Source organism: Megalops cyprinoides, chromosome 5 (genome assembly GCF_013368585.1).
Source record: "Megalops cyprinoides isolate fMegCyp1 chromosome 5, fMegCyp1.pri, whole genome shotgun sequence".
Taxonomy (NCBI): Eukaryota; Metazoa; Chordata; class Actinopteri; order Elopiformes; family Megalopidae; genus Megalops; species Megalops cyprinoides.
Genome location: NC_050587.1, coordinates 14,203,618 through 14,231,510, shown reverse-complemented (window position 1 = coordinate 14,231,510; position 27,893 = coordinate 14,203,618). Strand labels below are relative to the sequence as shown.

Here is a 27,893-nt window from a genome sequence, read left to right as displayed (position 1 = left end):
ATTATAGAGCATTATAAAGCATTAAATATCATTTTCTGTTGACCAGTGTTGAATAATCATACTAGACAGGTATAATGTCACTGCTGTTAAAATATTCCCATTGAAAAATGTCCAGAATGACTCCTAAAAGTCCTACCACTAACTAACTATATTTTATGTAAGGTTGTGGTCATAAAAAGCATTTCAGTGATTTAATTCTACAGAACACAAATACAAATTTGGCTTTCATGCTCAGAATGCATCTCTTGGTTGAAATGGCAGATACGAACAAATACGATCATAGTATATTCCATGTTGTGGGGAGCTTTATTATATGATGATATGGTCCAATAATAACTGTAGAAGGACTTGTTTACATGCTGAAGATGGTGGTGTTCAAAACCCCTGACTGATTTTCAGCTTGGCAAACATAGGCAAACATGGAAAACACAGCTGCTTGTACAAATGCCTCAACAAGAAAAGTTTCATGCACAATTCACATAATTCTGGCATGTTAAATATAGCATAACACTCCCTAAAGCCTCACAGGAACAAAGGAAGAAAAGAACAAAAACAGCCCTGTGTTTGTATATTACATGGTTATTGATATGACATCAATATGATATTACACATCAGAAACAGTCCTCTCCTTGTTGAAACCCTTGTCCTTTCAAATGAAATCGGTATGTGTTTAAATTTTTGTCCATTAAGCAGATAGACATAAAATTCATTTTCATATTGACAAACCTGTTTTGGATGGTTAGAAAACCAGAGGTGGGTGTGCAGTGTGGTGGAAATTTTTGAGTACTACACTACTGCAACTATTTTCCAGACATTGTTATGCAAACTATCCATTTCTGCAATTTTATGGCCCAAATCATTCCCTGTTACTGCCTATGACTCTTGGAGTATCTGTCTGTGAAGCTGAAAAAGCTGCAGACTGAGAAAAAAATATACCATAAGAATTTAAACTGATTGAACAGAATCACTGATATCCCAAACTCATGCCCACTGAACACCTTGCAGCAACCACTGCCAGGCCTGAGAGGATGAATTAGTTGAACCGCCAGTTATTCATCCTGGACAAAAGCCAAAACATTCATTTTCCTGAGAAACACTGTCTCTACTACAACCTGGACTCTGCTTGAACTTGAGTGCCAAATCCTTACTCACATGCTTGGGCAATGCCAATTCCTTTTAACTACCTCAGAGGTCATCTGGGGCTGCTGTTTGAAAAATGTCTCTAATTAATAGAACAATTCAGATGCTTTAAAAATCGGTGAATCTGCACAGTTTAATGGGTACACGGAGCCTCTGTGTGGTATATATAATATTATATCTTGTGACGTCTACATTCCCATAGTGGTTCCATAGTGACAACGACATACCTGAAAGTCCTGCGTGCACATTCGTGGGTGTACGGTAAACCCTTTGGGCTGTACGACCCGGAACAAGAAACTGTTCACTGAAATGTCACCAGGAAGTGTTGTGAATTTGTTGTTTGTCAATTGACAAACAGGTTTTGGAGTCAAATTAAAACATTTCAGGAAGAATATGATGTAAACTACTGTTTATTAAAGCTGGAAGTCATTACGAGGCATTTTCTGCCCTGATTTGGGTAAGGCTTCGGTGGTTGTTTTAGCGCCGTGGAAGAATTCTAGGCAGACGAGCAACTTTGTGGGCAGTAGCTGGCTAACTTTGATTGCTTGCGCTGGTAGCTGGTTAGTGATCTAACTGTTAGCTAGCTAGAGAAACAAACAGGCAGTCAGTCGCGGGTGCTTTATGGGGACACGCTGATATTCGAAGTTGTGTACTAGCCATTTTATCAATACCTATCTAGATATCTGGCTAGAGTTAGTAGCCAACTAGCTATGGTAAGTCCTATAGCTAGCTAGCTAGCTTGAAGGCGAGCTAACTGGGTTAAAATAAGACTTTGGATGGCTGACATTCTGCTGTCTCTGTTACAAAACAGCTCCGTCCAATAGCTGGCTGCATTTTTTCCATAGCTAAATGAATGAACTAACATCAGAAAACATTCCTTTACTTTATCAGATACGTTTCGCCATCAGGAAGAATAAGATGATTGTAGTCACGCTGATGAAAGAGAACGCGAATACTATTGAAACATTTCTCTCGATTCCCTGAAGGCAGAAGAATAAATGAACCCCCTCGCAAGAAGAAAATGTTCCCCAACTCTTCAATTTTGGGGCGCCCACCTTTCCCACCCAAACGTGGGCAAGCTAACGGCTTCAGCATGCAGCTCCCTGTACCAGTCATGTTCTCCCAACAGCAGATGATTGATTCACAGTTCAACATGAGGAATACTAAGTAAGTACAAAGTAGGAAATGTTGTTACACGGTAGGAAGTAGAATGACTCAATGGTTGTGTTGTGCACAGAAGGGTCACTTTCTGCTAACGTATTTATTCAATTGATAAAACATGAGCTGCACTCACCCCTTATATGACGTCTAGATGCTGATGAGGTTGTTTTCAGTGGTTTTGTCCTGCATTGATTTCTCCAGCTTCCATGGCTTTCCCATTGCACGCTACCCTGCGACTCCCCCTAATGACTGGATGCCGGGACACAGCACGCCTCCACATGGCCCCAGTGTTTCAGTGGTGACACAGGGCAGGAAGTGAGATCATTTTCAGTACCTTCTAACACTGTGTCAGCTGCACAATATCAGAGTTTTGTGGCATATATGGTATTATACCGACGTGTATTTCTGACTGAAAGGGCTCCTTTGTCAGCTCTTCATAGCTGCACTGCATGAAGAGCAATAGGAAGTTGAATTTATTTGGGGTGTATGATGCATGACTCGTATTGCCTCAGGTAACACAGACAGGAGTGATCACTTTGGACTGAAAGCATTGGTGGTATTGCAGTGAATCCTTTAACAGCGTAATCTGTCTGTATCAGAAAGTGATGTGTACTGTGCTGTGTGTTCCAGGAGGAGGAGCGACGAGCACAGTCAGTATGACCTGAAGCGGCAGCGCTTCAGCTCCCCGGCCCGCAGCGTGGGCGTGTCTGAGGCTGCATCCTCCCCGTTGGGGGCCCACAGGGCACCGCCGCACCTGCGGAGCGGGGGCAGCAGCCCTGCCCTGTCGCCCCACACCCCGAAACCCACCGGCTGCGTGCCACCCCTCAGCGGGGAGCCCCAGAGGAGTGTCGCTGACATGCCACTGCCACCTGCCAAGGACAAGGTGAGTGTCACACTGCCTGTACACCAGGGAAGGGCTTAATGTGGGCTAGCATAAACAGAGGGCGAGTTTATGTTATTGTGTTAAAAGCGCAGATGCTCTAGAGAAACACCCCAGTGCAGGCCTGAATGTGTTGTAGTGTACACGTGGTTTTCTGTTGCTGAGGCTAGGGCAGGCAAGCAACACGAGACATCTCTTATTTGTATAATTGAAATGATCAGAAGCTGAAGTTCTGGGTTTGGATTAGGGTAGTTTTAAAATCTGTTGAACTGTCATTTAAATTCATTTAAATTTTTTTATAACTTAAAGACTACCTGGCACTCAGTGTCTTCTATGTCGTGCAGTCACTAGTCTTTAATATTACATATTAGCAGAGCCTACCTCAAGAATTTCAATGCTTAGTTGTGTGATCTGTCCAAATGACAATAAAAGACTGACTTTGACTTGATTGACATTGCCTATCCCGATTCTGGGATGTCATATTACCAACCACTGCCTACTTACTTGCTCACCTCTGTGCTTGTTTTAGTAGTTGCCATTAAGTAATACGGCTTGGATTTTGGAAACCACGGATAGAAAGCTTGATTCATGAAGAAAAGTGAAGTTGCATTTGATGTATCAAAATTTACAGCCCTTCCCGCTTCTGCACAGGATATGACCTGCATCCCAAGTGCTAGATGCCACTGAATTGTGCTATGCATGCAAAAACTGTGTGTTGTTGTGCTTTCAGCTAAGTCAGCAGATTCTGGACCTGTTTCAAGCCTGCAAGCAACAGAGTGATGATCTGGAGAAAAAGGAAGTGTGCAGAGCACAGCTCCAAAGGGAAATCCAGTGGCTCTTTCCAAGTACGCCTGCCGGTGAAACCACCTTCAAATGATTTCTCTGAGAGAAACATCTGAGGGGCCCACCTCCACAGAATGATCAACATATTGAGCTCAATTAAGTGGTTGGATTCACTTATGAGAGCCCCAGTGTGTGTATCATTTCTCCTTTTAGATTCACGAGTGTACTTGGCAGGATCCTCCCTCAATGGCTTTGGGAGCCGAAGCAGTGATGCGGATCTGTGCCTAGTTGTCCAAGAGGGACCAGTAAGTTCATTACAAGCATTGCAAAAAGAAAGCATTTGAACATCTTTCTGTGTCAATACATGTACATGTAACTGCCAAAATAAAGGAGAAAATGCTTAGGGTCATATATAAAAGTGCTTGGTAGGCCCAGTTGACCGTTATTCTGCCTACCATCAAAGAGATGACTTAATGACTTTGAGACAGAGGTGGTTGTTAGGACATTGACAGTCCATTAGGTGCTTAACAGAAAAGGATACTATGGTTGGTTTGCAGGGCATAAAGTCCTTATTGTACCTAAAAATGCATGTTTGTGTGTAAAGCAGTGCAAAGATCACAGACAGTGGTCGACTGAGCTGTGGAAGAAAGTCACGTGGTCAGATGAGTCATCCTTCATCCTGTTGTCAACAAGCGGACGAATGCATGTGTTGCATATGCCAAATCTACACACATCTACAGGCATTTCCCATGATGAGGGCTTCTGGTGGATTATTATCATTTAGAAGATGCTCTTATCCAGAGTGACATACATCACAGGTTACAATCTTATCCATTTATACAGCTGTATATATACTGAGGCAGTTGTGAGTTAAGTACCTTGCCCAAGGGTGCAGCAGCAGCGCCCCAGCAGGCAATTGAACCAGCAGCCTTTTGGTTACATGCCCTGCTGCTTCCCACTATGCTGCTCTGATTGGACCTATCCTGGTAAGAGTGGTCTCTTACAGGATGACAATGCCCCCATCCACAGGGTATGAGCACTCACCGCATGGTTTGATAAGCCTGAAAACGACACCAATCATATGCCATGGCAGTTTCAGCCACCAGATCTCAACCCAACTGAGTGCTTATGGGAGATTCATGAGCGGTGCCCGAGACAGCGTTTTCCATCGTCTTCAACAAAACACCAAATGATGGAATTTTTGGTGGAAGACTTGCATCACATCCCTCTAATAGAATTCCAGGTGCTTGCAGAATTTATGCCAAGGTGCATTGAAGCTGTTCTGGAGGCACATGGTGGCCCAACACCCTATTAAGACACTTTATGTTGGTGTTTACATTGTTTTGGCAGTTACTTCAGTGTATACTTATCATCATATGCACCACTTTTATCACAATCATAATGTTTGTGTTTTGTGCCATAATTTATACACTAATTGTGACAATAACTTGTTGTCTTTTGTGTGTTTGTGGATGGACTTTTTCAGCTGAACCAGAAAACAGATGCTGTGTATATACTCAGTCTTGTACAGAAGTTGTTTTACAGGCTATGTGAGTACCAACTCTGCTAAATATTTGCTTGGGAATGATTTTATAATCTGTCTGTCCATGTGTAGATGTGAGACCCATCATGTCTTGCATTTTTCTGACTGCTTCAAAATTTTGTGCCTTGGTTCCTTACATTTGTTTACAGGATTGTGCCGTGGAACTATTCTGTTCCAAAATGTTGTTAAAATGTTATTTCATCTACATTTTGTAGTTTTATTGTGTATGCATCTTTACTGACCCCCCTCATTCACCTGCAGTCTAGCAAATTGGTATCGTTTTTTTTAAGCGCCTCCAGACATCACAGTTAACAAAAGCACAAGCCGTGTAGCAAAGCCGTGGCAGCATTTTAAAATAAAGCCTGTTGCTGTATATGCAGATTCTGTCATCATGGAATCAGCAATGAGTGTGTCAGACTACAGAAACACATGAGTGAGGGCGTATTACTAGGGTGTTCATTATGTTTCCATAATTTCTAAAGTCCTTAAGACTACTAATAATAACTGGTGTTATGGGATGCTGTATTCTGTAGGGAACGAGTTTGTTTGGGCTGATTCAGCCATACTTACTCTGATATGTCATGCGTGGTGTTCGGAGTATATGTCTAAAATGGGATGAATTTTTTTCCTTATGTAGCTTTCTTGTATAGCCTCTAGAGGGAACTATTGTCAAGCTGAAGCTTAATATTTGAACTCTTTGATTTGTCTTTGAAAATATATACACAGTTTTTTTTGCAATATTAAAATTTACTTTACTGTTACAAGAAAATGTTGGCTTTGTCTTTACAGCTTACATTGAAAGACCTCAGCTTATCCGAGCAAAAGTGCCGATACTGAAATTCAGGGATAAAGTCAGGTAGGGTTCATTCAGTGATGTGGTATGCATTCAGTTTTACGTGTGCAAGTGTGTGTGTGTGTATACACATATATGTATATATAGACAAATACAAATATGTATTTGTGACAATTAGGCAGTTCTACTGCTGTAGCCATTGTCCTTCACCATAATAATCCAGTAAGACACTGGTTGCTTTGCAATTCTAGTCAGAGCCGTTGTGCATTACTAAAATAAGACTAAAAGCTGAGCTATTTAAATATTTGTGGAATTTATTTCATTCACTGCAATTCAGATGTCACAGAAATTAATGAAAAATATGTAAGCAACAGGAATAAAACAACACTTTATTGAGTAAATTGCTGTTAGATTGAATCTGGGATTTTTGATTGAAGTCACTCCAGGGTTTGAAAGCTGTTACTTTCATTCAGTAGAGTGCATTTCTTGAGCGAATAGAATATTCCATCTTTAGTTACAGCAAAATCGGAAGCATAACTTTATGTTTTCTCCAGAGAGCTATTAATTTGATATTTTAGATTGTGTTAAATGAAATAAAATTTAAACCTCTGTATTTTTCCCTCTGTACACCACATTACAACAGATTACAACACAGAATGTTAGATTTTGGTAAAATATGAGTTCCAGGTAGGAGCCAAATTACTTGGAGTATGGAGATGTTCAATGCAAGAAAGTGCTCAAGCAGGTTTAGAGTGAGTGATGTTAAAATGCATTGTGTAAGTCAAGGGGATAAGTGACCAATTTTGCAAATAATTGTCATGTCCTGTTTCTTGTACCCACTTTGTGAGGATCACCTGCCGTTTCAAAGCCATTTTTTCTCATGGCATGCTGAACAGCTATAGGCCTTAGAGGGATCTAAACAGTTAAGCTAAGAAACTACTATACCCAGTGAACATCAACCATAGACACCTAGTCTCAAGTTAATGCTCAGCTAACACCCACCATAGACATCCAGCCTCTTCTCATTCATGAAGAAGAACTTGCCTATGTTGGCAGCCTTTTATAAGAGAGCTGTATTTAATTGGTATATTGATACATACTTTGATACTGCTGCATGAACCAGCATTTCTGTTTTAATCCTGAACCACACTCCTGTAGTATAGCAAGCCAGATTGACTTGTAAACAATAGTGTAACCACTTTAGCCAGGCTTTTTATAGCACTGGATGGAAAATCCAGGATTCTTTTTTTATGGTTCTGAAGTCATGAAGGAGGGAGCTTTAATATACATTGTCAAAGCCGTGATTATAACCGTGCTGGAGGTTAATTGTGTAATTATTTTCCCCATCTCTTTGTTCCTGCAGCGGAGTGGAGTTTGACTTGAATGTAAACAACGTTGTTGGAATACGAAACACATTCCTTCTCCGAACCTATGCATACAGTAAGTGTAATTTCACCAGCATTTCCAACACCTTTCTTATGGTTATTTATCATGATTATCACATTTATTAACAATTATTAACACATTTAATGCCTAATCAGTTAATCAAGCCCATTATGGAAACTGCTATGAAGGGAGCAAAAGGAAAACTATGTATGTAGCACTCTGACCAAGTAGATATATAAATGACCTTCACATTCATTGCCTTGATAAATTTAAAATTATGACTTCAGAGGAGCAAGGCAAGTAGGCAGGCACTGTTATATTGCTTAAATACACTGAGTTTTTATGTAATAACCGCCACACAGAGCTACGTAATTTTCTCGAGACTCTCTTGCTGAAATGTGTAAGGATGGCTACACGTGCAGTAGTTCTCAACACTGTTCAGAAAACAGGGGTGTCCTGTTTTCTGGGGTGTCCCTTAACCAGAATGTTTTATTTTGTAATTACCATTTAATTCATTATCCTTTTCCAGTCGAAAGCAGAGTTCGACCCATTATTCTTGTCATAAAGAAGTGGGCCAGACACCATGGAATCAATGATGCAAGCCGTGGGACTTTGAGCAGCTACTCACTGGTACTGATGGTCTTGCACTACCTTCAGAGTAAGTGTAGAACTTTCAGCAACGTTTCCTTTTTTGAGCACAAAATAAAAAACATATATTTAATTTGCATCCCATGTGCTGCACAAGTGCTAATTGAGAGAAGTGGTGTTTCTAACCCTGTATAAATAGCTCAGTATGGAACCGTATTTGTAGTTCATTATGTTTCACGGCTTTGTGTCTTTGCAGCCTTGCCTGAGCCTGTCATTCCCTGCCTTCAGAAGGAATACCCTGTAAGTCTTCCATCTTCTGCAGTCTGTAACTATTGAGTTTTCCAGAAGTGAGAGATGATATATGAACTACAGCAAATTTATTTAGATTGAATTAACTGCTTGTTGACTAGAAGTGTAAGTTGTTTCGACCTGATTGGGATGAGAAGTCTGATCTTATTAAATGTGCCCTGGATAGGAATGTTTCAACCCATCCATGGATATCCACCTTGTACCTGAAGGACCGAGAGACATTCCTCCCTACACCTCCAGAAACCAGTCCACACTGGGAGACCTATTCCTTGGCTTCCTGAAATACTATGCCACTATTTTCAAGTAAGAAAAATTGCCATCAAAAAAAGCCCACCATCAAAAGTCACTTGAGCTTTGTGAAACCATGTGGAGTGGGGGCCTTTTACTGTAGCAGGCATGGTCCACAGAGAACATTAATATGTTTATTATCACTAACTGGAACAACAATCCAGTGGGTTGTAGATGAATGAACCATTGAAAAATTCTGGGGGCCTTGAGCATAAAATGTGTGGGCACTGATAACAGCTTTTAAGTGAAGAATTACTGGGAGCTTATGCTGCATTACAGAATCTGTCCTGAAGAGTTATATGTCACTCAAGGTCTAATTAAAAAAGGACTGACTGATTAGAGTGGTTTGCTGAAAAGGTTCTCTGTCAAAATTTTATCATTTCCTATTTTAGGGGAATATATTAATAAGCTGACATCTTTGGTGAATTTCTTTGTGTTATAATTTGTTATCACCACCTGTGTAGTAGATCTCCTTGTCCAGGGCAACCTGTTTACGTATCAGTTCATGGAGCTTGACATTTGCGGAAGCAATTCAAGTTAACTGCCTTTCTCCAGGATATAATAGCAGTACTGTGCCCTGGATTTGAACTGGTCTACATCCCTTACCACTACTCGTCAATACTGCAGATGGGAATTGCTGTGAAATTATTTCTGGAAACAAGTTATGCTCTGCAAGGGGTCCAGTGTGTCAGTTCTTCACGCTAGTCTCCTTTATTTCATGGTTCAAGCAGCCAATGAGCAGCATGTAAACATGAGGTCAGGTGTCCTATAAAGAGGCTGCAGCTGCGGTTTCCACAGTGTGTGTGTGTGTGTGTGTGTGTGGAATAGAGTATCTGTTTTAGAACTATCTTTAGAGATATCATATCCCTGTTGCATGCGCTGTGTTTTGATGCAGCCAGTTTCATTGCTTTTGCTCTGTTTGATTCTCTGCAGTAGTTAAGCGTTGTCTGTTTAATCCAAGTGAGCATGCCCTAGCTATAACCCTGTTAAATCTTTTCTTGTATGGCCGCTGTCCACTTTATAAAGTAAATCTAAACTTAGAGAGAACCCAGGGAGAATCCTGCTATCAGTATTTTTAATTTAAGTAAAAGCTAACTTGCATTTTAATTAAGCTGCAGTGGGGAGTAGATATGTTATGAGGCAATATTTTCTTACATGAGGGGTTATTATTAGCAGAAGGCTGCCACATGGATGACCAAGACAACTATGCTGTCAGCAAGGGACACAGTGCCAGCCCTCTTTCCCCCCTGCCTGACTGCCTTAAGTCTGAAGTCTGTGACTTCAAGCACATTGATTTGGTGCAGAATGGCTTCCAGCGCTTATCCTAACTTTCCACTTTTACCTGGCCAAAATGACTCCACTGAGAGGTACTTATGATACAACCACTTAACTGCATCTGAAGAGTAACCTCAGATCTAACCCACCTGTGCTGTGTTTGTGTATACACCTGATGCCTGGGATGACTTTCATTCCAGCAAGACTTTTACTATTTCTTTTTCTATTTGGACATTTTAGTGCCTCATTAGTTACGTTCACTCATTACAATCACTCATTACCCATTACATTATTACATTTACATTATTGCCATTTAGGAGATGTTCTTACACAGAGTAACTTGTATAGGTTATAATTTTTTACATTTTACCTGTTTAGGCATCTGGATATTTACTGAGGCAATTCTGAGTTAAGTACCTTGCCTAAGGGTACAACAGCAGTGCCTCAGCTGGGAATTGAACTGGTAACCTTTCGGTTACAAGTCCTGCTCCTTACCACTGTGGTACACTGCCGCCCGATTACCCTCGACCTGGGTCCCAGAGTGCTCATTACACCGTAAGGGGAGGTTGATAGGCAGCTAAGAATGAAAACTGGTGTTGCATATGCTATCCCTGAGTCCTGCGTGCCTTCCCTGGCTCTCGTTTCACATCGCTAAGGTGACGAATGGTAGCAGGTGACACTCTGGCACGAGGGCTCCTTAGAGGGACGACCTGTTTATATGCTAAGACCGTGTTGTAAATGAACCTTGTATGTGATTATAAGCATCTGGATTTGGTCTGATTGGTTCCCTCTGTTCGCTGGCCCTTTGCTTAAGCCTCGTCAGTCTGGGGAAGTCTGAGTATGTTGTGGGCTGAAGGCCGTCAGTCTGACGTCAGTCATAGGCATCACAATCTGAGAATTGGAAATACATTTTTCTGATTATTTTTATTTTTTTAAAAAGATAATCAACCCTGAACACATTAATGTATATTATATGTTTCATTATACTTTGCAGCCTGGCGGGGGTACCGGTAGCCCAGGTTATACTTTCATGAATTAAACTCGTCTGTCCTTTCCGCTCTCACCAGCGCTCCTTTCTTTCAGTTGGGACAAATTTGTGATTTCAGTTCGAGAAGCTGCAGCCTTCCCCAGACCCAGCTCCAGAGAATGGAGGGACAAGTTCATTTGTGTGGAAGGTAATTTATGTTCCTTCTTCAAGTAGGTGTGATTCAAGTTGAGTGGATGTTTTCAGTCATTGTGTTAATGGAATAATCTGATGGAAGTCCATAATTTACGTAATTTATGTGTCATTTGTAAGAGGGGCCTATGTGATATATGGCCAAGTCTCTACCTGTTGATGACACGTTTTGCATATCTGTTTCTCCATAATGCGGATAATGGGCATAATGGGAAATGGCTGGTGTCTCCAGTTAGAGAGAGATATATATTTTTTTTATTCTTCAAAAAGAATATTTTCAAGATTCCACATGGAGCATTAAGAGATACTGTTCCTGGGTGTACCTGCTGATCTAGGATTGACTAATTTGATCTTCATTTGTTTCAGAGCCCTTTGACAGAACAAACACAGCCAGAGCAGTCCATGAAAAGATTAAATTTGATGCCATAAAAGCTGAGTTCATGAAGGTACTTTTCTCTTTCACTATTCAGTGCCGCTTTGTGTTAGAATGAATTCAATAACTTTTGGCATATTAATGATTTTTCTGTCGCGATGTCAAACATTTCTCTGCACCAGAGATTAAAAGGCAAAATAAAAACACACATCTGGCTTCTTTGTAGTCATGGAACATGCTTCAGCTGAAGAAGGACTTGAACTTCATCCTACCAGTGAGGGCAACAATACAGAAGAGATAATGGCTCCATCATATCCTGGCTTTAAAGAACCTACAGTACCAGCTCACAATGGACATGAATTGGTTCACAGTTCAGGGATTTGGGTGGGGCTTAAGAATAAACCGTTTCCCCAGTTATGTGTCAAAAAGGCCCCACTATAATGTTTGTGTGTTCAGTATGTCTAGGCCATAATTTAAAAAAGATGGATATTATTGCACTGATTGTAGAGTTGTCACCTTATCAGTTTCCTAATTTAAGTAAACATGGCATTGCTACTGTTTCAGATGAAGTCTTAGATTCAGTGTCAAGACTGCTTTCTTTTTTAATCATCATGCCTCTCTCTTGATATGTACCTCAAAGTCTTGCCCTGATTGCTGAAGAATTATTGAAAGGTTATTTATAGTGTGGTCCTGGAGATTTTTAGAGGTTTTTTTTTACTTTTCGGTTTTTTTTCCACATCCTCTTGAGTGAAAAGTTAAAAAGCTGATTCTGTGGTCACAGCTGTTTTTTTTTTTTGTTTTGTTTTTTTTGAAAGTTTAAGAGTTTGCAGAGGCAGTCTTCAGTGGTCATTTGATGAGCGTCTTTTAAAGAAAATGGGAAAGCGTAAAAATATGTATGAGACTGTTTGTTCCTGGAGACTCCAATGGCCATAAGAGGCTTGAGTGCAGCATTGGGTATTTTTTTTATAAACCTTTACAGAGTATTTAACCCCCGCCAAGGACAAAAGCTTTAACAGCAGGGGTTGGGAAGCATTCACTCAACGTGATTTGGGAACTGACAATGTCATAATGCTGTAGATACTCCTTTACTCCTTCAGCGGAGCCCTGTAAAGAGGGGTGTGGCTTCAGTAAAGGAAATGTGTTGTCACTTTGTTGGAGAAATTGTGTCCCGTCTCTTTCTTCTTAGCCACAAGGTCGTCTGAGGTCATCAAGCCCAAACTTTCAGAGGTGATTTAGAGGTCGCTGGAGGTGATGAGATGATGCTGTTGCCAATGGAGAACTGGTCTTTGTAAGAGTTACTGCTATATTTGTAAAACCTGAGTATGCCCTTCAGTCTCATAGGTTGACACATGGGTCAGAATTCTGCAGTCCTTATCTATCCGGGCTGCTTGTGTCTTACATATTGGCAGGTTTGTCTTTTAATGTCAGCATGTGGTTGTGTGAGTTTATATGTTTGTTTTGTTCCTTTGTATGTTCTCTACCCTTTTATTTAGATGTTACTTTAAGTGATAGTAAACTTATGAAAACTTAAGTGCCATTTTTTTCTTCTCACATTTATGGTATTTGAGTGTCGTACAAATATGAAAATAAACCTCTTAGGTTGTTCTTTCACTTGTTCTTTCTTATTTTCACTCTCCCTCACTGCGCAGAGTACATACTGTTTCTGCTTGAATTTGGTCTAGTCTGAAACATTTTTATTTATATATTGATGTTGGTGTCAGGTTGTGCACAATTTAATGCATCTGTATTTCATGTCTGATCTTCTGTAAGGAAGGGCTTGGGTTTAGGGATGAGAAACCAAAGTTAAGCCTGAACATACTTTTTAGACTGTGCAAATGGTTAAGAAGAGTAAATTGGGATGAACTTCATTGTGGATTGGATTAAAGACAAAGCATTAAACTCTTTTGTCATTTGTTTAATAAAATTTTTGAAACCTTTGTAACCAGTGTATTTTCAAGGTGATAAGACTTGTATACATGTCTGGATAGACTTCTGTGCAAGTAAGGAGCTTCATTAGCACTTGTTTTATTGTAAGATATTTATGCTTAAAATAACTTTGACAAACTGAATTTTTTATCTTTGAACAACCTTTACCTGTATAGAAATGACAGTATTTTAGCACTCATCATTATTTACCATTAATTACTTATAGAGGACCTCCAGTTGATTGTTTTGTAGGAGGACGGTTAGTTGGTGCAATGCTGAACTCACTGCCAGGGGTAGTGTCTTGTGAAAGTGGTGGAAATCTCACTAAAATTATTTCTCAAATCAAGCAGTGTTTTTATCCAACACTGATGTATTATTTCGTCAATATCAGTTATAATCCAGGGAACCAGTATATTTGTATTTTGGATGACAGACTGTCTCATCCCTTTCAAAACAAATGTTACCAATAATTGCTACTTTTTCTCTTTTCCTATTAAGGTACGCGTTGGTCGAATATCTTAACATAATACCGGTGCATTTCAATGACTTTCTGGCTACTCAGACATTCTGCTTTGTGACATTCATCTCTCTGTTTTAATCCGCCTAAATGAATCATTTTCTGACCTCAAATAGTGTTAGTACATTAAGGCTGGTGTGGCGTCAGTGCTGTATATTTAGCACTGGCAAGGTAACCCGAAAATAAAGTGCAATAGTACCTTGAGGCGTCAACGTACACATCCAGGCTCAGAAGGAACTAAATGCAACAGGCATTCGCCAGAAAGACCTTAGCTGACTGTTCGTGCATTTAAGAGGGACAGTGCAAAATACCCTCAACATGTTGGTGGTGACATACTGCGTCCGTGCGACGGGAACACGGAACGCCTTGCTTTCTATTTAAAGAGCACGCCGAGTCAGACAAATTTCTCGGTCTTGGAATAACGCACGACTCGCTCTCTGGTGGACTCAAACGGGGGCTTTAAAAGCTATATACAAACGGCAACAATGGATTACACACCGGAAGAATCTGACAGAATTGACCTCGATATGTCGCTGGCGGTGCTGCAGGACGAAGCGGTTGGGGTAGGGATTGTCGAGGGTGAAGATGAAGTTGAGGCGCTTCGGAACAGGTAGCGCGACGATTTAAGATTTTAGAACAGTAAATGTTAGGGGGGGCATAGTAAATCAACTCGTCCCATCCTCAAGTTATCTTTGACTGTCTTTTTTTTAAAGGCCATCAATTTTTCTTGAAGGCAGAACATTTCAGTGTAACAGCACGAGACGTAGCAACATGTGCGTTTGTAACAAATTAGTTGATTGCAATGTTAATGTGCAACGGAAAGTGGAAAGTACAGGAGACGGGAATCGACGGAGTGATTTGCACCTTATTTTTTGATTATTGCTATCGAGTAACCCTTTTGTCTGACTTTATTGCAACTTTACTCCTGCTGTTTGCTTTGGTCGACATTGTAAACACTCGTCCTGAACCGACCTACTGAAATAATAACAAGGAGCAGATATGGATATTTAAAAGTCGTTTATCAGAAATGAATTTTATGTCAAACGTATGCCGGATTTTGTGTAGATGCCCACTTAGATGTATTTGGCATTTTTGAAATATATAAAAATATTATTTAAATCCAAGTGCAGGGCAAAGGGATAAAACACTCCAGTCACACCACATGATAACATTCTGTATTTGTTTTCAATGGCTGCATTTGTCCTTGCAAATGTCAGATTTGATCAGAGCACCAATAGACAGGAATAATGATGCATTTTTGACATCCACATTTGGAATTAGATTGCTTGCAATTCAAGTAGATTTTCCTCATCTTGAAGGTTTAAGACATTGTCATGGTCGGATGCCATTATAATCATCAGCTAGCCTTTAACCAATGACTGCAGCTGCAGTACTTGAAGATGCTTTTCTAAAAAAGAATACATTTTCTGTTCAAAGAAAAGAAAATTAAGGGTAACCCCAAATACATTGTGAAGTGTGGATTTCAATGTCTGTGTCACAATGCCAGAGCATCCTGAATATGAATATCCTTTATATACATCCTGAAGATGTATATAAAGAGAAGGGCTATCTGAATTTTTAGAATTATGCTACAGCCGCTTTTATACTTTGTAAGGATTTTTATTTTTTGAGTTTCAAATCTAATTAGTTTCTTTGTAATTTCTTAGCTGTCTTTGCTGTTTTTATTGAGTTGGAATTAAGAGTTCTTCTCTGTAATTATTACAAGCAGTTTTGCTATGACCTATAGCAATGACCTCAAAAAGTAGCCTTTAACTTGTTCTTATTCCAGTTTTTTAAATTTCTTTATTTTTAAATTTGCAGTTTGAAAGACATTGTGCAAGACCAAGCTGTAAAGCCCAAGTTGCAGTGCGTCATGATGGACCCTTCCTTCTCCATGGTGACGATACAGAGTGAGGAGAGCGGAATCATCTGGGAAACAGCCTCCACCAGGTGCTCCTCTCCCTGGGCCTCTGAGGTCAGCACCATCTCCGAGGCCTATGGCCCTGTAGGCTCTGGCATAGCTGGCAGGATCATCTTCATCATGGATGAGGACAAAATCCACAGGAGGAAGAAATCAAGCCGTAAGAGCAAGCGGGGTGAGAAAAAAGCTGCCTCCGTGCCTGCAATTGCCGAATACTGCCAGGGCGGGGATGAAAGGCCGGTGATGGCAGAGGTTTCTGTGCCGAATATAAAACCTGAAATCACAGGTGAAAATGAGGAGTCAGCAAACTCTAAAGAAGACAAGGAGCAAAGCTTATTTAACATCATCTCTGAAGGCTATGAGATACTGAACATTATAGTTCCCCCGAAGCTCCCAACAGTGGATGAGGAGGAAAGTGCTGAAATGACAGACAACCTGTCTTTTCTAGAGGAATCCCAAATGATCAAACCAAACCCAACAAATGAGGAAGCAGTGATGGTGACAGTCAGTCCTGAGATAAATATATTAGGTGAAGCTAAGGTAGAAGTGGATGAGCAAAACCTAAAACCAAAAGAACCTGTCACCCCAGATTCCTCCCTCTATCTTCAGTGTCCGGTTAGCAAACCAGCGCAAAGGGATGGAACCAGTGACACTGACTATTTTGAGAAGTTCACATTGTTGGATGAGCATATGCCAGATGACCAGTCTTCAGGTGGGGTGGAGGAGGACATGCAAATGAAAGCCAGTGAGGGAGAGGAGACATCCGAAAATCAAGAGCAGTTCAAAGATGGTGTACCAGCCTCAGAAGACTCAGAGGCTTTTGCTGCTGCCGGTGATGATGAAATAGCAAGTGATCATCTAGATGAAGTATTTTACGGCGGTGGTTGTGATGATGAGCTAGATGATTCATCTGCGAATAAGAACTTCATAGAACGGGAAGACCAAGCGGCAGGCGAAGGAGAGCCGTTGAAATCTCCCCTTAAGGAGAGTGGCTCCTCTTTGTTCGGGAGTCAAGAGACAATTCTTACACCAATTTTCCTCTCCCCAGGGCCTCCAAAAATTATTGATCCTGCCCTGCTTGATGAACCGAGAGCAATGTCATTTCTCTACACTGATCTTTATGAAGAAGCAGTGGGGGAGAGAAAGAAGGGTGAGGAGTTCTCGGACGTAGAGAGCACCGTCTCTGAGAAGTCCATGCAGAGAAGGCTGTCTGATACGGATGATGCTCAGGGATACTTTGAAAAATTCATTTTGAAAGATGAATCCCCAGCAGTCGCAGATGAACCTGTTGAAGAAGACCACAAAGAGGAAGGAGTAAGAATGTGGCCCCAAAGCACGCTGGAACTCATGGGCTTCCTGACGCGTGGACAGGAAGAGGCTCAGAAAGAAGACGACAAGACAGAGGAAATAATTGAGAATTTTTTGGCGCCGTGTGAAGAAGAAATGGAAGAAATTATTGTGACATCAGAGAGCCCAGACTTAGAGGATGATGTGTTTCTACCACAGGTAGAGGAGGGTGAAACACAAAAAGGGGGCAAGAAAGAGACCGAGACTGCTGTTAAACAACAAACAGTGCCTAAATCTACAGAAACAAGCAAAAAGATAACTCGTATCTGTGCAAATGTACATAATGAAGCCTCTACTGACAATGAAATATCCAAAGATAAACCTGAGGAAAAAGTGATAGATCAAGAAACTGAAAGAACAGAAATAATTAATGAAAGGGAGATGTCAGGTTTTGACACTGAGGAGACCATTATGAACATAATGCTAAAAGACGACCATCTATCAAAGTCTGAACCAGTGACTGGTGAGATGTACAGATTGAAAGAGGAAAATGTAATCCACAGAGAGGTTCATCAAGCCAGTGCAACTTGCAACGTTGTCTCAAAAAGAGAGACAACCATACTTAGCTTGTCGCCTTTGATTCCAGCAGAAGAGGTACAGGAAGAAGATCAGAATGTAGAAGAAGGTTCATCAATCCCAGAGAATAGCCCAGCCTCTCTTCTGGAGTATCTGCTAGATTATGGCAAGGAAACATATGTTTCACAGCCTGAGTTGTGTCAAGACGTAATTCAAGATGCGGAAACTGCAGAGGCCTTAGATTATGAGATGGTCAGTCAGCCAGAGGTTACGGATGACCAAGCTGCAGTGACTGAGTCAGTTGAAGACAATGAAACAGCGGAAATCCCTGATCAAGGCTTTGACATTGTGGAAGTGCCAAACCAAGATTTGCCATCCCAGGAGGCAGCGGAGCCAGACTTTGAGGTCGTTAAAGATGCAGATGCAAAGTCCTCAGCAGAAATGGAACAAAAACAAAAAGATTCCAAAAAGTCAAGATTTGACTTCTGTGTGGTATGCCACTGTGTAATTTCATCTTCCAGTACGCCTTTTAGTGACCACAAAGACCACAAAGTGTCGACATTGGATAAGGCATATTATGATATAAAGGTAAGTGTTATTATTGCATCCTCTTATGCACAATTGAAATTTTAAATCACGTGAGTTTTTTTAGTCTCAGCTATTTTCATTGTGTGGATACTCAATGATAACAATCAAAGCATTTTTAAAATCTCACAGAGTGAACCACTTATCTTTATTTGGTATTTCATTGACTTATAGTTAAATGTTTGTGTTAGGCATGTGTATATATATCTCTAAATTTGAACCCTATTTAAACCCAGTTCTAGCATGAAACATTTTAAAAGTACTAACATGAATGCGTTAATTAATACTGTCAGAATTGTATTTATTTGTTTATTTATTAAGACTAGAGAAAATGGAGAGAATATAGAAAAGCATACTATTTGACAGCTGATTTCATGGAGCATCATGCATTTTACATCTGGAATTAGTTCTTAATAACTACTGTTGAATCTGGCAGCTCTTGACCTAACCACTCCTTCCCACTTCCCAATGCTTCTTGTCAACACATTCAAGCATTCTGTGGGCTCTATGCTGTCATGCTCTGCTTTGATCTGTGGGTAAGGTATTCAGTGGTATCATTCTATGGCCTAGACTGACACCCGATATACCTCTGTTTTCACTGCAGAGTTAGTTCCCAGTGTCAAAGTCTTCCATCAATCTTACAAATTTATCTTCTCAGCATATGGATCCCCTCTATTTTTGTTGTTTATCTCTGTATTTATTGCATTTGATTTAATCATGTGAAATAAATTTTGCAATACAAATGATATTACCATGGTCCGTTTTGATAAATTGAGCGACAATCTTACAAATTCCCTAATCTTACAAATACCTTTTTTTATAGGTATCAGAGGGATAACTCAAGCAAAACCAAACAAGAAACAGAAGCACTTAGAGATTGTGCTCACTTTAGATAACAAGATAATAAGATCTGATCATATAAGCAGCAGTAAGCAGGGGAATATAAGTAGATAAATAATGGGGAAATCAGTTGTGGAAGAGCATCATCAAAAAATTAAGGTGCACATTCCCAGCATACAGAGGAGCTTATTTTAACAGGCGTGTCCGACACCCGTCCAAACTTACTGTCCATGCATAATCCAATCACTTAAGGGTTAAAAATAGACAGCACGTCCAGCACTGTAGCATCAGTGAAGCGTTCCAGCTCTTCACTGGCCTAGCTCGCTGTAGAGCGAAAAAACAACTGGTGCCCTCAAGTCCAAATGTTTATAAATAACCAGTCTAGCCCTGCACATTAAAGACTCTCAGAGGCCTGGTGAGCTTGCTGTTGATTCCTCCATGGCCTCAGATGGCTGGTTTTTATTTGAGTTTCTGCACACTCATCTGAACAGTGCAGATGCCCATAGCGCGTGACACTGTTGAAATGTACCGTTGTGAATACATTCTGGTGTTGGCCTTTAGGGATATTTTATTTTCCTGTCTAGAAATATAACAGTGAAATGTGATGCAGGCCTTTTCTGGCCTTCCCTACCACCATCCCGCTGAATGTCAAATTTCATGAAGCACTCCCTATTTCCTTCATCATTTTGTGAATTGTGCTTGTCAGTATTGGTAAACGGTTGCATAGAGATTGGACACAGCATAGAGATTGGCCACAGAGTTTTACTGCTTGTAAGTCACATATTCTGTACACTCTTACAATGTTCAGTGGAGGTCTTTTGGTGAAGAAATAAACAGATAAATCTTTCTTAAGGGTTTAATTCATTGTGTGGCAGAACGAGTATATGGTCTTACGGGGTTCCTGCTTTCAGAGCAAACTGAGCAAGCAGATATCTGCGTTACAAGGAAAATCAGAAAAGATTGAAGACCTGGTGTCAGAACTGGAGCTGGCATACAACTCAGTGGAGGTAAAAGGCCTAAAATGTCCTGCCCATCTGAACTACACATCTTGCTGTTAATGGGTCGTGCTCCTCCTGTATAGGGGGTGTTCAGTATTTGGCACAATATCACTTTCTTATACCTGCAGGAGAACTGTAAAAACAATGTGCGGTGTCTGGATGAAGAGAACGAGGAGATGGTGAGGAAGGTGGTGGATCAGTACAATGAGATGTCCCGGATTATGGGGGAGAGGAAGAAGTCGAAGCTGGAGAAGCTGTACGGCCAGATTGGAACCTTCCAAGAGCGTATCGAATTCGCCAGGGAAACTCTGGAGAAGAAGACGAGGGAGATGGAGGAGTCGGATCAACTTGCATTTATATTGGTGAGTCAAAAACAATGTATTTTGTCTGCCATCAACAAAATGAAGACTTGGTTTGCTTTTTGAACATCTGTAGTGGTTACTGTAGGCACAGTGTCTGCATTGTTGTGTTCACCTGCTGTACTAGCCAAAGTGGAACACATTATCAATTTTATAACTGGAGAAAGTGTACACCCAGCCCAAATGCCAGCGTTGTGTCAGCAACACTTTAGGAATCACAGCCTTTCATGTCAGGTTAGTAAATGATCTTGTCAATTGTACTATGGAACAAGTGTTCTTTTGCCAAATGAAAATGTGACTGACCTGTGAGAGAAAGAATTTCAAGCAGGCTCCAGTCAGTTGTACCTATCCATTCTCATTGTATACAAGACCCTTAACTAATTCTATAATACATCTCATCCATTATAACCAGACCTATGCTCTCAGTATGATAATGCTTGAGTTCTGTGTATTCTCCTCCATCAATGACCACAATGCCTTAACCCAACCCTCTCCCCATCTCTCCTTCCCCAAGTCCTGCAATGACATTAACAAAAGGTACCCTGAAAAGGTTTGCTTTCCTTGCCTACACAATCATTGCAATTGTGACAGCATGAGCTAAGCTGCACGTGTTGCTTGGGGACGGACTTTATGTTTTGGTTGTTGTTTACGGGTGAATGCTCATAACTGTTGGAAAAGTAGGAAATACAAATCAATCTGAGTTTTATTAGCTCATTAACCATTTCCTTGGTACATCCGCTGCATAGGGTAACTACTGTTAGGGCTAGAAATACTGTATCTTTATTGCCTAGTAACACACATTGTGATTATTATTGTAGTCCTCTAATAATTGTTTTTCATTATGACCATGGTGACCCCCAGGAGAAGCTAATCACTAAGTCCTGATATTTTAGTACATAAAGTGTTCAGGATCCCCAATTAAAAGGCAAAACATCTGATTATTGGTTCATTTGGCATGGCATTGTTACAAACATTCACTCAGAATTTGCATCCAATCATTCACACAAATCCCTGTAATTGCCGTTTTCAAAAATTATTTTTATTACATTATGTTATTTATTGCTTTATTGCTACTTATAGCAGATATGTTTTTCCACCTGAACTTTGAATGCGCAACACTTGAGCAAAACCATTTCTGGATAAGAAAGCAAATTCTAAAATATGAATGCATTGCTGCTTTTCTAGTTAATGTAAAATAGTCTAGCAGCCAGCTTTGAGTGAGTGGATGGAGTGTGTCTTGATCACAGTGTGTGGGCTGTGTGTATGTGGGGGGTGTTGATGCAGTTGACTGTATTGACAGCTTGAACATGGCGTTGGAGTGCAGCTCATCTCTGGAGCCGGTGCTTGAGAATGACACCAAGGGCATTGAAGGGAGAGGGCACACGGTGTTGAAAGACATCTCGGGTAAATTATGTTTATATTTTCAGCTATAGAGATGCATTGAAATGCCAGTGTGAACAAGCATGGGGTGAGCAAAGAGCACTTTAAAGTTGAAAGTTGACAACTGACTGTTGGGTAAGATATGGCACATTTTTCAGATGGTTTTTTATTCATTATCACCAATACCTATCAACTTGCAATTGCAACATTGTCATCATTCTGGTATTGAAATGTCTGAGCACAACTTTGTCTTAGTAGTGGAGTAATTTAATTTGAAAACAAATATTGAAGTTTAAATTAGATTTTGAATTTAAGGTATTGTTTCTAAATTCAATAAATTACATGGCATTTTCCCTTAATTTCCAGCCAAAACAAGATAAAATGTGTGTATGGCAGAAAGTCATACTGTTTTAAATTGATCATAACTCTGAGTCGTTCACTTGAGCACGACATCTGGTTTGGATGTGTATTTGTGTTCAGTGATTCCAGATGGCATACACTTCCATGACACTCCTGAGTGCCCTTGTGTTTCTGTGCAGTTCCTCAAAAGCCACTTCTGCTGGCACAGGAGGCCAGCTCTGCCACCTCCACCTCTGTCATGGTCTACTGGAGAGTCTGTGGGGGTGACATCATCAACTACTTCCAGGTCTACTGTTCAGAGTCAGAAGCAGGTACACATAGCTGGAAATGATGTATATATAACTGATTTGACATACAGTAGGCCTATATGACAATCAGGTTATGACATATTGAACAGGAAAAGGTTTGTTTTCTGTGTTGTGAGTGAGAAATACAAAGCAAAGATTGTAGCAGTAGAAGAAAAAGTAGTTCTATATGATTTTTGTTGAAATATTTTAAGATCATTTGCGATACTTTGACATCTAGTGAACTCTATTTTGCGAATGTTTGTGAAAGTTTTGAGCTTTTTTTAATTTCTTTTGAATGGTGTTGAATTCACATCCCAGGCACACCAGAGGAATTCAGGCTGACAGTAAAGGAGAGCTACTGCACACTGGAGGACCTGAGTCCCGACAGGAGTTACAGGGTGTGGGTGATGGCCGTGAACGACACAGGCTGCAGTTTGCCCAGCGCCAAGCTGTCCTTCAGAACCGGTCAGTTGATGGATCATTTTCACAGGCCTGTTCCTCTCGTTTCATAACAACACTGCCACAGATTTCTTTAGCTCCAAATCAACAGACAGAACGGCACACAAAAAATGGAAGAAATAACAGCTCTCTTTAATGCCTAAACTGTGAACTGCCTTTGTGTGTACAATTAGCATTGTAGATCTGGATCTGGAATGGATCGGGCATCATACGTACAATTGATTTTGTACTGGTACCTGGAACATGAAATGAGCAAAGTAAGAACAGACTCATTAGGTGAAGAGGGGTGTGTGTGTGTGTGTGTGTGTGTGTGTGTGTGCAGGCAGGCATGTGTGTATGTGCACGCGCACGTGTGTAGAGGTATATCCAGGCTTTTTTTAGTGTGTGTGTGTGTGTGTGTGGGTGGGGGTTGGGGGACCCCTGCACTAAGCCGCAGTGCTCTGCTGCAGCCCCCTCTACCCCAGTGATCTGCGCAGAGCGGTGCACGGTGTGCTGGGACTCTGCCATCATCCGCTGGAGCACCGCCTGCCCGGCTGCCGTGGAGTCCTTCACCCTGGAGTACTGCCGCCAGCACGCCTGCCAGGGGGAGGGCCTCCGGTGGGTCTGTGCATCTGCACGCTGTACACTCAGAGCCAGCATACAAACCCACACAATTACTCTACACTCAGACCTGACTGACAAGCCCACACAATTACCCTATACACTCAGACCCAATCCACAAGCCCACACAATTACTCTACACACTCAGATCCGACTCACAAGCCCACACAATTACCCTATACACTCAGACCCGATCCACAAGCCCACACAATTACTCTACACACTCAGACCCAACTCACAAGCCCACACAATTACTCTACACACTCAGATCTGACTCACAAGCCCACACAATTACCCTATACACTCAGACACGATCCACAAGCCCACACAATTACTCTACACACTCAGACCCAACTCACAAGCCCACACAATTACTCTACACACTCAGATCTGACTCACACGCCCACACTCTATACACTAAGACCCATCACACAATCCCACACAATTACTCTATACACTAAGACTCATCGCACAAACCCACACAATTACTCTAGGCACTCAGACATATCTCACAAGCCTTACCAATTACTCTACATGCTCAGACCATCACACAACCTTACACAAATACTCATTACACTAAGACAAATCTCACAAGCCAACACAATTACTGTACACACTTACACTCATGTCACAAGCCCATACATCTGCACTGCACCCTCACACCTGGCATGAACACACACCTCTAAAATGCACACTTATACCTTATCATGAGCCCTCACAAGGTAGGTGGGTATCCACTCATATGTCTAGCACAGACTCTGTAATGTTGTAAAAGCCCAGTGTCCTCAGTTGTAACTTGCACGCTATATATCCATACTCCACATGCATTTCCTAGTCTCTCATGTCCTGATTACTCATATTACTTTTCATGGGTATTAAGTTTTGTACATGTGATGATGGCACATCACATGAACTGATATGGACTGCATGACTCTGATGATTGCTAAAAAATATGAAAAAGCATACTTCTACCAAAAAAACCCAGTGGCAACCTCTAGCCTTCAACTTACTCAACATGAATAAATATTCAAAATAGTGAAGCCTAATATACTGTAATATTTACAGCAATCTATGATGAGCTCCTGTGAAACATCTCATTATACTACAGATATAAAAGCTTATTTCTGAATTAATTTGTAATTGCTTGATTATTACTTTAAAATTTGTCTGTTCTTTATGCAATGGATAATAAATATGACAATTCGCAAAATCTTTTCACTGTTCAGTTGCTGTGATGTTAACTTCACTACAAAATTATGTCATTCTTAAAGTCTTCCAAGACAAATGGATAGGCCTTCTGGGAATGATTTGAAGGGTATGCCCATTCGCCACTGCAAAGAAAGCTGCTAGGAGTGGCACGCTTGTTTGTGCACCACAGTGACAATGGTGTTCTTCTGCATAGGTCCATTTCTGGGATAAGAGACTGTGAGCAGAGTGTTCTCCTGCAGCCTAATGAGAATTACCTGTTCTACATCAAAGCTGTGAACTCTGCTGGAGCCAGTGAGCGGAGTGAGGCAGCTCTCATCTCCTCCAGGGGTGAGAGTCTCTGCCATCACACTTCCATTCATCTCACCATAGTAGTATGTTCATTTAGTGTCCCGTCCATTTCCCTCTCTGTTAACCATGTGTTTGTGTCCATCCCTCTTTCTCTCCATCCATCTGCTGACAGTCTGGGTCTAGGGGCAGGTTCCTGTCATTCTGCCCCTTTGAATCTTTAAGAAGCTCTATCATGGTAATGGACAGTAGTGGGGTAGTAGTGGTCATCTACATTGTTTGATTTCTCCGTTACCAGGCACCAGATTCCATCTGCTAAAAGACACTGCCAGTCCAGCTCTGGAGCTGTCTGAGGACAATGTGGTACGGTACCCTGAGGAGACCTTCAGAACAAGGGCTTCACCCAATGAGTAAGGAGCAGATTTACTTGCTAATGCCTCCTTCAAAAATCCCATACCGCTGATTCCAGATGGTGGAGAATCCTGTGCTGTCCCTTTATGCCTTTCAGTTTGTAGAAATGTTGATTAATTCCAGCAAGTGGCTGCTTTTTGTCACAGACGGTGTCTTTTCCCAGGTTTCCAGGGGTTCGGGGAGAGCTTCTGCCACCCCGTGGATGCCATTACTGGGAGGTAACAGTGGAGGACAGCGAGGCCTACCGGATTGGTGTGGCCTATCACACAGCCTCACAGGACAGCCAGCTGGGGGAGAACAGCATGTCCTGGTGCATTCACTGCGTTCCCACATCAACCAGGTACTGCCAATGTCACAGTTTACTCCTGCTCTCTGGTCTTGACTTTCATTTTGTTTCAAACTACTAATTTATCATATAACACCCACAGTTAATATGACAATGTGTTGTACATGCAATGATATCTGAAAGGCAGGCCAATGTTTTTTGAAAGAGAGATTTTTACATAGCTAAAAAGGAGCTCCTTCTCAATTCATTTACTGGGAATTAAGCAATTAATTTTTCTTCCATTAATGAAAGAGATATGGGGAATTACAGTGGAATTTTCTTTCTAATGGCAACAGTGCCTTAGGTGATAACCACTGCATACTGATGCTTGACTGTGCCCCTCCTAAATCATACTCCGCTAAAGCTGTGCAGGACTGCAGACTGCTTTATTTTGGCTAAATATTTCTAAAAAGATGATTTCATCTCCCTGGCTTTTGCTCTAGTCGCCGCTATGAGCTTCTTCACGACAGCACGCAGACGGACGTTTTTACCGCAGAGGTGCCCACGAGGATCGGCACTCTGCTGGACTGCACGCACGGGCAGCTGTCCTTCTTCAACAGCCAGAGCGGGCAGCTCCTGGGCTCTTTCTCCCACAAGTTCACAGAGCCGTGCCAACCCGTGCTGGTGCTGGAGAGACCTGGCACCCTGGCGCTGAACACAGTGACCGAGGTGCCCAACTTCGCCAAGCCCCGCTAATGCTGCTCCCGGTCAAGGTCTCACACATCTGAACACACATACAGCACTACAGTGGGAAAGGGAGTGGAGTCCCCAAAGGAACGCATGGGGCATTTGATATTCCTATGTCAGGTAAAGATTCCAAGTGCCTGTGTTCTTGGGCTTAACCACAGAATTTGTGCATGATACATGGTTTTATGTCCTTGGATGTTTTAGTTGATGTGACTGCAACCAGTGAGTGTCCCTGTGTTTTCACAGGAACGGTGATTTATTAGTGTCGCATGATTGCTCTGAACCCAGTGTAAATGCTGCAGGTATGTTTAAAAGCTGAACATTATGTAGTTTATAACAGTATTTTATACAGTTATACACTATATACACTTTTTTCTTTATAATATACCCACAGCTGTGTACAATTTCCAATTGATTTTGTAAATATTAGGAAAAAAAGGAATGCAATTATATTTGTAACATGATGTAATATGGCTAAAATGATGTTTTATTATGGATTTGGTATTTTTTTTCCTAGTTGCAGGTTTGGATATGTCCCTTAAAGGTGTATTTTCTCAGTGATGTTTTTGTTTCAATTATTTGATATGATATTGTGTCTATAATAGAACATTCAGCACTAGATTAACAAAATGGAAGAGCGAAAGAGGCTGACTCAGATCATAAGAGTGTTGTGGACATACAGCGGAAGCACAGAGCACAGTTTAAAACTTACTTGAGAACAGCACACAGCTCTCCGCAGTGGTCTTGTTTGTCACGGCAAACTGACATTGATACCGTGTGTCAGGGCAAGAGTCTAACACTTGTCATGTACCGTATCAGACTATTGGTGGACGTGGTGGTGGTGAAAGCTTTGGATGAAATAACGTAGAGGTCTGCCAAGATTTACTTTGGGTGTGCTAGAATAATAGTTGTAAGTTCATCATGATATTAAATGACTAATCTCTTAACATTTGCTGCATTGTTGTTAAAAAAGAAACATCTACATTTACTTTTTAAAACTGCTCTTCATTTCAAGCTTAAATTTCAAACAGCTCTGTAAGTTATGCAGTGCTGTCATTCAGCATTGCATAAGCAAAAAAAAAAAAAGAATAACAAATGCGGTTCCATATCAAATGAGTCTCTGAGCCTCCGCAGGCAGTAGGGAAGTTATTGTTCAGCAAAAACGGGACACGGCGAGTAAAGGAC

At 41.1% G+C, this 27,893-nt stretch overlaps 2 protein-coding genes across 2 annotated transcripts; both read left to right on the top strand.

Moving 5' to 3' along the window:
* Positions 1–1,462: 1,462 nt before the first annotated feature.
* tent2 (terminal nucleotidyltransferase 2) lies at positions 1,463–13,173 on the top strand. Its single transcript, XM_036528854.1, has 15 exons — positions 1,463–1,597; positions 2,127–2,307; positions 2,503–2,616; positions 2,932–3,184; positions 3,912–4,026; positions 4,178–4,269; positions 5,451–5,514; positions 6,297–6,363; positions 7,664–7,740; positions 8,216–8,344; positions 8,531–8,574; positions 8,750–8,886; positions 11,230–11,321; positions 11,690–11,769; positions 11,923–13,173. The coding sequence occupies exons 2-15, from the start codon at positions 2,162–2,164 to the stop codon at positions 11,995–11,997; spliced, it is 1,485 nt and encodes a 494-aa protein (XP_036384747.1). The 5' UTR covers positions 1,463–1,597; positions 2,127–2,161; the 3' UTR covers positions 11,998–13,173.
* A 1,236-nt stretch (positions 13,174–14,409) lies between these two features.
* Positions 14,410–27,093, top strand: LOC118777649 (cardiomyopathy-associated protein 5-like). The gene is made up of 13 exons (XM_036528755.1): positions 14,410–14,749; positions 15,961–18,511; positions 20,260–20,355; positions 20,475–20,708; positions 21,220–21,242; positions 22,006–22,109; positions 22,625–22,756; positions 23,051–23,197; positions 23,641–23,788; positions 25,194–25,327; positions 25,584–25,695; positions 25,860–26,036; positions 26,465–27,093. The coding sequence occupies exons 1-13, from the start codon at positions 14,625–14,627 to the stop codon at positions 26,715–26,717; spliced, it is 4,236 nt and encodes a 1,411-aa protein (XP_036384648.1). The 5' UTR covers positions 14,410–14,624; the 3' UTR covers positions 26,718–27,093.
* Positions 27,094–27,893: the final 800 nt, after the last annotated feature.

Excerpts from the sequence above, each read along its gene's own strand:
- LOC118777649 (XM_036528755.1), top strand. The coding sequence starts at position 14,625 with ATGGATTACACACCGGAAGAATCTGACAGAATTGACCTCGATATGTCG. Across the intron at positions 22,110-22,624 it reads GGTGTTGAAAGACATCTCGG|TTCCTCAAAAGCCACTTCTG; the intron begins GTAAATTATGTT and ends GTTTCTGTGCAG. Across the intron at positions 25,328-25,583 it reads AGCTCTCATCTCCTCCAGGG|GCACCAGATTCCATCTGCTA; the intron begins GTGAGAGTCTCT and ends CTCCGTTACCAG.
- tent2 (XM_036528854.1), top strand. The coding sequence starts at position 2,162 with ATGTTCCCCAACTCTTCAATTTTGGGGCGCCCACCTTTCCCACCCAAA. Across the intron at positions 8,575-8,749 it reads GCCTTCAGAAGGAATACCCT|GAATGTTTCAACCCATCCAT; the intron begins GTAAGTCTTCCA and ends TGCCCTGGATAG. Across the intron at positions 11,322-11,689 it reads CAAGTTCATTTGTGTGGAAG|AGCCCTTTGACAGAACAAAC; the intron begins GTAATTTATGTT and ends CATTTGTTTCAG.